Raw genomic sequence first — 9919 nt, 5'->3', positions numbered from 1 at the left:
ACCACAAACTCCCTCAGGCACAATATTGATGTATTTTCTGAACATTTAAGTATATTTGAGGTGACGCAAAACCTCTTTATATATACACCGATCAACCACAGCATTCTGACCACTTGCCTGATATTGTGTAGATCCCCCGCTTGCTGCCAGAACAGCCCTGACCTGTCGAAGCATGGACTCCACTAGACCTCTGAAGGTGTGTCGTGGTGTCTGGCACCAAGATATTAGCAGCAGATCCTTTTAAGTCATGCACGTTGCAGACTAGTTTGGACTTCTTTGTCCGGCACATCTTGCAAATGCTCGACTGGATTGAGATCTGGAGAATTTGGAAGCCAAGTCAAGCCATTGTGTTCCTCAAACCAATCCTTGTGGTGTTTTCCTGCTTAACAGTGGCGATTGTCTGCAACAGTGCTTAGGTACATGTCCAATAAACATTCACATGAATGGTAGGACCCATGGACTCCCAGCAGAACATTGCCCAAAGCATCGCACTGCCTCAGCCGACTTGCCTTCTTCTCATGTTCCCCAGGCTGACGATGCACACACCCAGGCCATCTTTTTCCATTGCTCCTTTCGTCTAGTTCTGATGCTCCTGGGCACATTGTAGACACCGGCAGTGGACAGGTGTCAGCATGGATACCCTGACTGGTCAGCGCAACCGTATAAAAGACAAACTGTGAGTTCTGACTCCTTTCTATCAGAACCAGCATTAACTTTTTAACCAGCAATTTGAGCTACAGTAGCTTCTCTGATGGATAGCGGAAAAAACATGGGCCAGCTTTCGTTCCCCACATGAATTATTGAGCTTTGGCCGCCCATGACCCTGTTGCCAGTTCATTGCTTACCTTCCTTGGACCACTGATGATAGGTACCGAACACTGCAGACCAGGAACACCCCACAAGAGCTGTAATTTTGGTGATGCCCTGACCCAGTGGTCTAACCATCACAGTTTAGCCTTGGTCAAAGTCACTTAAATTGTTCCTGCTTGTAACACATCAACTAACTTCAGGACAGGTGCCCTGATAGGATAATCAGCATTATTCACTTTGCCTGTCAGTGGACATAATGTTATGGCCGGTAGATGTACGTGAGGCTATAATATTCTGTTTCATATAGATTCTGTAGAAGCGAAACCTCTCCTGGAAATTCCCCAAGTCAAATTTAGTTTTTCTGTCCTTGAAATTTAAATATTTAAATTTCAAGGACAGAAACACTAAAATTGACTTGGGGAAATTTAGTTTAGTAAAAGTTGCCCTCATTTTAATATTTAAATATTTATTTTGAATAACTTTATAACCAACATTTACACATTCTCTTATTTGTCAGTTATTTAAGAGGATAAATCAGCCAACATGTTATAGACAAATACAGAGAAATTAAATGTCAAGTGTTTTTTTCTGACTACATAATGTTTTGTTCAGTGTTTCTAAATCCATATTTAGTACAATGATGTTATATCTCACAGATCATGGCTCAATGAAGGTATTTCACAAATTTTTCATAAAAAATGCATTTTAAGACTTCTAAACTGATGAACATGTTTATTTATCTACAGAGAAATAAAGGTCTAAAAGCCTGATCTTTTTCCAACAGTAAGACACAGACTTTATTTAGGAGTTGAGATGTTTTATTGACCAAATACCCGAAGACACACAGACACAATAAAATGTGAAACCACAGGTTTTCTACACGTGGCAGTCAGGTTCTGATTTTACAACGGAGGACTGCTCACCGACAAGCAACAGTCACGCTTTTAGAGTCACTGGAAGCAGTGCAAAGAGGAAAAAAGGGAAAATTAAAACTGTAGTTAATCTTATTACAGTAGTTTGCATTGAATCCCTTCTCTCCCAGGAGGTGTGCAGGTTTTAGTTTAAATTCCAGAGTTAAACAGGTAACATCTCGGCCTGAACAAATGTATATGTATATATATATATATATATAGATATAACTTCATAAAACATGAGCAGCTATGGCTTCATCTAAACAAACCAGATTCAGTAATCTCTCCCCAATCCAAATAAAACCTGCCTGTTGTTCCTAAATGTCAACATAAGAAGCGACAACTTTTAACGTCCCATGTAAAAAATATAATCACTTCTACAAACTGGCAACATCGGATTACTTTAAAACATTATTTCTTGTTTTTATTTTGAAATGGATTCACTAAAGAGCCATTAAAACATTCATAGAAAAGCAACAATAGTTCTTCATCTTAAAGAAACATTAAAATAACAAAGTGAAATTTTGACTTTTTGTCAAAAACCTGAAAAAAAAAAAAAACAACCACCAACCCAAAACAAATAAATTAGGATTTCTTGCAAGATGTTATTCACACAACTTTCAGGGAATATAGAGTCGCATCTTGTGCTGAAAAGGACAAAACATTTACATTATTGCACTTAAAACATATAGTGTCACAAGAGGCATTCGTTCTCCTTACTGTCGTGAGCGCCTCGCAGGTTTTAACTGGAAGTTCAGCGTAATGGAAATACACAGAATCAACCACTTACTATTAACCAGCTGGATCACTGTAATGTTTTCTACAATGCCAATAAGACTGCATACTCAGAAACAATATTGATCTAATATTGTACTGTATGTGTGACGTTATGCATGGAATTTGACACATACAGGACAATTTCAAATCAACATAAAACTGCCAGATTCCAGAGGTTCTTCTCTGCGCATATTTAGCAAATAAAAATAAAAAGCACGAGTCGCCGTTGTCTCGATGTCACACGATGAAGGCAGCTTTTTAAAAGGCTAAAAGACACAGGAACAGCAGAACGGACATAGAAGCGAGTTTGGCAAACAGAAAAAAACAAACACTTGGGGTTTGGGTTTGTTTTCTGCCGATGTGAGAGTGCCATCTTTAGTTATACGATGTTGCTCCGAACCCGGATCAAAACACTTCTTGGCTTTGGTAGCACAGACACGGGTTACTACAATAACCATCGTGTCAAATGTAATAATTGTCAGCGATCAACCCACTGCAAAGACGCTCCAACGCGTTTGATGACCAAATATATAAAACAGCAGCTTTCACTTGCTATAACACTTCATTCAACGCTTTGCACTAAACAGACCACATTCAGCAGCAACACATACAAACTGAAAACCTGGTAACGGATTTTAATGGCCAAGCTATTCATTTGTAAGTAATAGGTTAGTTTTAATTGTTTAAAACAGATTTAAACTCATAGTTTACGTGTTTAAAGTACCCAGTTTCATTTTGTTCCCCAGCTGTTCTTTCATAGCAACTCTAACTCATGGATGAGGGATAAAATGGCACGTGGTCCACGTATTGTCCGTCCAGGTATCTCCTACCAGTGCCTTGAATCCACCAGCTCCGGTCGCAGACTCAGTTTTTTTAGTGTCTCGTAGCCGACCACCATGACGATGGCAGTGGGTGTGGATGAAATGATGCGTGCCGACAGCCCTTTGGTCAATCCCCAGCAGCCCTCCTCCTTGATTAGCTGCCTGAACGTCTCAGTGACCGAGGTACGCCCTTCGACCTGCACAACAAAGACATACACTTTATAAAAACCAGAAGTCAAGGCACGTTGTTCAATTATTTTCATTGTATTACATTACATTGTATTTATTAAGTTACAGGTACATACACAGAAAGTTGTTTTCAATAAGAAAATACGTTTTAGTGTTTCGGTATTTTGCAGGAAAACCAAGAAAACTGTGAATCGTCTTAAAAAATAAATCACGAAAAACTTAATTCGGCCTGACCTGACCTGTGTTGTCAGTCACTTAATGAAGCAGCAGCAAATAGGAACAATGTACACAGATATACAGTAAATGATGATTACCTGTACTCTGGCTCTGACTACATCCATAGGGTTGGTGACAGTAGAGGCAGTAGCAGCAGCCAGAGGTCCAGCCATGGCTTGTAGGAGCAGATGAGGGCAGTCACTGGGAGCCAGTTTAGAGAGTTGCTCTGTGGAATATTAGGCATTATTTATTAAACATGTGTATACACAGATAAGATATGGACAAACTACAAATATGGGTTTGAGCTGCTTACCAGCATAAAAATGATAGAAAGGCCACCAGACTGCACTGTTTGGGATATACGTGAGTAAAGAGGCCACGTAACCCCTGTAGAAACCCCGGAGGCCATCAACAGCAAAAATCTGAGCCATAATGTTCCTGGTCTGGCCGAACACTTTTTTTGACTTCGCGGTCTCGGTGGAACTGAGTCGGAAGCGGGTGAGGTGCTGCCCTTGGCCCTGCATCATCAGCTGCTGAGATACGACATCTATGGGGACAGTGATGCTCTGAGCAACCAGGGAGGCCGAGCCGCCCGCCACCAGAGACTTCACCGTATTGTCCTCAGAGTATTGGGAAACATACTTCCTCACCAGCTCGTAGGTGGTTATGTATGCCTGGCCTGAGATGAGGGTGAAGGTGTTCACCATGAAGCCACGATACAGGCCTCTCACGCCTTCCGCCCGCAGGATCTTGAAGAACGCGTCAAAGGTGCCGCTATAGAGCGATTTCCCCCTCTGCACTTGCAGTCGAGTGCGGATTAGCGTGGCCGGGTAGACTGTGGCCCGGATGGTCATCGTCATGAACACCCCAAAGGAGTAGAACTTCCTTTTGTCGAGGTCTTCCCACTCGATGATCTGGATATTCCTTTTCTGCTGCATCCTGCCAGTCGTAGGTGCCCCCTCATCAGACTGATTCCTGCCTGACAGCATTAACAAAAAGTGTTGTCAGTAGAAACACCAAAGTCAGAGGCAGAGGAATCACAGGAGACTATTTCTCAGGTAGATTTTCCCACCATTTTCATCACTTGTCTTATGAAACCTCTCAAGCAAGTAAAAAAGTAGCAGGTGAAATTAATGTTTAACTTCTACAAGGTCAGAGGAACGATGTGGCAATCTGGATATTCAGCACCAAAGGTGAACTCCTTTCTGACGAATGGCATGCAGTCTAGATACTGATACATTTCAGATTCAGAAAGATTTTCTGAAAAACAAATACACTTATGGATGACCAGAAAATAACATTTGTTTTTGGCGCATGTAGCAAATTAGACACCTTACATACTGCCTAGTGAATTAATAGCATTCATACAAAAATCAAGGTCTAATACGGACATTGTAGTAGAGATTACTACAGGACAGAAAGGTGTATATATAGTCTCATTGTATACGTCATCAAAATATCTAATCCTATCACCTGCAAACTAATTCAGCTTCTAGTTAAATCTGAACATACTGTATATTAAATTAAATGAAGAGACTGAAGTCGATATCAAATGCAAATTCTGCTAGATTTCAACCATAACTGTGTAAATTAAGCTTATCTTAGTAATAAGTAATTAATAACATGCCTTCAAAATATGACTTATGTAATATACTTAAGTTATAACAGTACATGTCATATGTTAACATCTTTGATCAGACCCAACAATGAGCTGAACTCTCACATCCCTGAGCTGTGATCCTTAATTTATCTATTGTTCTGTTATTGATGAAAGAATAGTTCAAAGGTCATGTTGCAATGCGAGTTAGCAAGCTAAAGCTAACTACGCGTGTGTACATACAACAAGCCGCTTTGACAAAAACAATGCTTCGCGTAGCTGTTATGACAGTGCTCTTTAAAATGTCGCCTTCTCTGGACTGCCCTTAGCTAAATAATATTACAACTGCCTGTTCCTGACCCCAGTGTCAGAGGACACCGTGTTCCCGAGCCGGTGTGGACCAACAGAGAGCTCCTGTGTTTTAACTAATTACACGTATTTAACGTAACAGAGTAAGTCCGACTAATACAACAATATATTAATGTATAATGCGTTAACTGTCACTTTCTGGATATGCTGGCGTCGCTCGCTATCCTGAGTTAGCTTCCGTTTAGCTAGCACTGAGGTAAACAACGTTAAAATCGTGTCACAATTACCTACCTCTTCAGACAGATGTTTATTTTAAAGCCATGCCCTTAATTTAACGACTGCTTAAAACATCGCGTCAATAGCTGATAAAAAACGATGTCATTAAAACCAGCGTCATAAAGTGGCCATGAGACCCCAGAATATGAAGTTAGCAGACCTCTAGCTGGTGAGCTAACTGCCAGAGCTCTTCCGGCTCCCATTCAAATGCCATGCTGCTGAAACAACCAATCACACGCAGCGATTCTTCTTCGTCTTCTTTTATTTTTTGCAGTGGAGGATATTTTTGTTGCGTCACTACTTCCGTCCGCCAAGGCCGCGGTAATACTCCTGTTTATCGACGTCTACTAAATTGTAAGGTCTTTACATTTACCGTATTTCACGAGATAAGATAAGAAAGTTATGAAGACAATTTACTCACAGCTTGTAAAAAAAGGACAGTTCCCCTCATTAAACTGCATACAGTGTTAAGGATTGATCGGTCCTCCAGCGGACAGGTGGCGCTACTGAGCGGCTACTTCATTGTCACAGGACGCCGGTGTGTGCGAGGAAACATCAAACTGAAAGTAGTGGAGCTCTCAGCCTTGGCTAAAGTACGCCAACTTCAACCCTTTCAGCAAAGGTAATAACGATCATTAAAACTCGATTATTCACTTTCGTATTTTATACTCGTACTCCTTTTTTTTTTTACAGTATAACTTCCGTTCCGGTCCCACCACGAGACTTTCATAATGTATTACCTAGCTAGCATGCTAGCAAACTAGCATGCTGAGATATTGCAGATTCATTCTGTTGCAGCACTTAGCTAGCTAGCTAGCTGTCAGTGGCTTATCAAAGCAGCATTTGTGTCCGCAATTATTATCTGGGACGTGTTTTATAGTTAACTCTTGTATAATTTAAGTAAATGAGATGTTTACGTCATTCGTCTATGAAGTCTGAACTGATTTTTTTATCAATATTATAAATACAAATAGACTGAAGCGATGTCATTATCATTGTTGTTTCTCCTGGTTTCCCCTTGCTTATAACTACTGTCGTTTTATTTTTTCCCAGGATATTTCCAGTGACCTGAGAAAATGGTTGGTAGCTGTTATAGTCTTTACAAAATATGCAAGATGTTGTGTTTTTTATGGTTTCTGTTTAGTCACTGTTGCTTTTTGTTGTTTCAGTCTCGCCGATATGATTCCAGGACAACCATATTTTCACCTGAAGGCAAGTGTACTTTTTATTTCAAACACTAAAAAAAATTTGTCATGAGCTCAATATGTGTTTTGTATTACATACACTTTCTCCATAAATCAGGCTGGCATATTTGGTGTCTTTGGGTTAAGGAATATCAAGCATGTTATGAGAGTCTTACAGTTTTTAGCCAAGAATGTTTAATTTAAATGTCCTAATTATTATTTACAGGACGCCTGTATCAGGTGGAGTATGCAATGGAAGCGATCGGTCACGCTGGAACATGTCTGGGGATTCTAGCAAAGGACGGCGTGCTGCTGGCAGCAGAGAGACGCAACATCCACAAACTGCTTGACGAGGTTTTCTTCTCTGAGAAGATCTACAAGCTCAATGAGTGAGTGAACTGCACAACGGAGAGATGCTTCAGCCCCCACTACTCGTAGTTATTTGTTTATTTGTAGCTGATTATGGTCTCATGTTCACGTGATCATGTTTTCAGAGATATGGCCTGCAGTGTTGCTGGGATCACATCGGATGCTAATGTACTGACAAACGAGCTGCGGTTAATTGCACAGAGGTGAGTTTCAAAGGGACATCATGCTGACTATTATGGTGTTTGAGCTGTCACAAAAAATGTAGTGGTTCCAGTTTTCAACATATTTACAGATGGTTTTTAAATGAGATATTTTCATGTTCGGAGATGGTCGTTGTTTAAATCTTATACTATATAAATATAAAATACTGAACACCGAATATATTTTTCACACCTGTGAATTACAGGAAATCCTAAAAAACACTCGCTTAGACTAAGTGTACTAAAAAGAGTACAACAGTCATGCACTAAATCCCTCTTCATGACTGTTATAATGTTCAGATTATAATGAAATGGCATAAAAGGGTGTTAATTCAACTATATGATCATTTAAAAGGATGGTGATTTTTTTGTGATATTTTGAATTAAACTCAAAAGCGTTTCTGTTATTTAGCCCACTGACTAAAAGAGTTGTCAAAATAATAGAAACACCTGTTGGTACAACAACGTGTTGGCTAGTTGTACAAGCCACATCCTCCAAAATGAAAAGTTCAATAAACAACTCTGTTATTGTAAACAAATCCTGAATACCATAACCTTCGTGTAGCTACGCTTTTGCGCAGGACTCTTATATTAGAGTGCATTCTTTTTCACTAATGTACCTAATGTTTTGGCAAGTCACTGTATGTTTCAGTAAGTACAAACTTTCGATTTGTTGCAGCGTCTCAGTAGTAAAATAATGTCATCCTGTCAAATTGTTTTCTGATTTTGCAGATATATTATAACTTTCCTAAATGTCTGCCCTCAGATTTGAACTACTAATCACATTCGCCACAGACCACTGACCGGTTTAATTTGTCTTCAGGTATTTATTGCAGTACCAGGAGCCAATACCCTGCGAGCAGCTGGTCACAGCACTGTGTGACATTAAACAAGCCTACACACAGTTTGGAGGTAAGACACACAGCAGTCTCCTTCTCTACTTTTATTACTCGTATCCCTTCCTTTTTTTTAGTAATTTACATACGTACTACATATGTTGTCATCTCTATTCAAAAAAGATAAATGGATTTTCAGTAATAGCTGTGTGGATTCTCTTGACAGGTAAGAGGCCGTTTGGTGTTTCTCTGCTGTACATGGGATGGGACAAACACTACGGCTTCCAGCTGTACCAGAGTGACCCCAGCGGCAACTACGGGGGCTGGAAGGCAACCTGTATTGGCAACAACAGCGCCGTAAGTCTGAATTGTTGTCATCCTGAATGGGAATAACGTGTCTGGTATCTCTCTGATTTACCATAGCTTGTAGAGAAGAGTCAAAATAAACGCATATTGTATAACTGTGCTCCTCCCATCTATGGTGTTGTATATGTTGGCTTGTTGCCCCTCAGGCTGCAGTTTCCATGTTGAAGCAGGACTACAAAGAGGGAGAGATGACACTGTCGTCTGCTCTGGCTTTGGCCGTCAAAGTCCTCAACAAAACAATGGATGTCAGCAAGCTCTCAGCAGAGAAAGGTGAGCTTCAACAGGACATTTTAGTTGTTTCTAATTTAATCTGAAAGCAACAGTGGCTATGTTCACATGGACCATACTTCTTCAACTCAGTGTTTACTATAACAGCTGCTTAGTAATTAATGGACAGGTTTTTTCTTGTATACATTAACACAATAAACTGTATCGCACTCGTTGTTTCAGTCGAAATTGCCACTCTGACACGAGAAGATGGGAAGACCAAAATCAAGGTGCTGAAACAGAAGGAAGTAGAGGAGCTCATCAAGCGACACGAGGCTGAAGAGGCTAAGGCTGAAAAGGACAAAAAAGACAAGGAGCAGAAGGAGAAGGACAAATGAGCTAAATAATTACTTTCCCCCCGTCTTGTCACCAAATCCTGTATTGTTTTGTCTTTTACATTAAACATTTGGAAACTAATGGATGTGTTTCTTGCTTAATGTCACATTTTAAAGCAACATATTTCTAGTTACAGAACAAACTTTACTGATTTGTCAAAGGACAATGCAGTAAAAAAAAATTTTAGCTTGAAAGCATTTTAAAATACAACCACAACAAGTGTATGATCATCATATGTTTTTAACACTTTTCCATTGACATATGTTTTTCCACTTGATGGCGCCATTAGTCTGACGAAGAAAGGCATAATTTTTAATGGCATCATTTTATGAAACTCGATTTATAAAATAATGATTGGCACGATATTTGGAAGACATATTCTGATGATAAATACCGCTGTCAGCCCCTAGTTTCGTTAGAATCAATTATCTCTAATAACGATTATTATAAGCGAC

The 9919-nt window shown here is 39.8% G+C and overlaps 2 protein-coding genes across 3 annotated transcripts; one reads left to right on the top strand and one right to left on the bottom strand.

Annotated features, from left to right (window-relative positions):
* Positions 1–1624: 1624 nt before the first annotated feature.
* Positions 1625–6147, bottom strand: slc25a44b (solute carrier family 25 member 44b). Of its 2 annotated transcripts, XM_084540737.1 has the most exons (4): positions 5922–6147; positions 4038–4703; positions 3823–3950; positions 1625–3516 (listed from the first exon to the last, which is right to left on the bottom strand). In XM_084540737.1, the coding sequence occupies exons 2-4, from the start codon at positions 4660–4662 to the stop codon at positions 3325–3327; spliced, it is 945 nt and encodes a 314-aa protein (XP_084396863.1). In that variant the 5' UTR covers positions 4663–4703; positions 5922–6147; the 3' UTR covers positions 1625–3324. The 2 variants fall into 2 exon arrangements, with proteins under 2 accessions (XP_084396863.1, XP_084396862.1); XM_084540736.1 differs by lacking the exon at positions 5922–6147 and having other exon boundaries at positions 4038–4741.
* Positions 6148–6411: 264 nt separating this feature from the next.
* LOC311509354 (proteasome subunit alpha type-4) lies at positions 6412–9545 on the top strand. The gene is made up of 9 exons (XM_084574527.1): positions 6412–6528; positions 6960–6985; positions 7076–7118; positions 7317–7479; positions 7585–7662; positions 8483–8571; positions 8722–8852; positions 9008–9131; positions 9312–9545. Exons 2-9 carry the CDS (start codon positions 6983–6985, stop codon positions 9464–9466), a joined length of 786 nt encoding a protein of 261 aa, XP_084430653.1. The 5' UTR covers positions 6412–6528; positions 6960–6982; the 3' UTR covers positions 9467–9545.
* The last annotated feature ends 374 nt before the right edge of the window (positions 9546–9919 follow it).

The sequence above is a fragment of the Chelon labrosus genome, assembly GCF_963514085.1.
Source record: "Chelon labrosus genome assembly, chromosome: 3".
NCBI lineage: Eukaryota > Metazoa > Chordata > Actinopteri > Mugiliformes > Mugilidae > Chelon > Chelon labrosus.
This window is presented reverse-complemented; position numbering and strand designations above follow the sequence as displayed.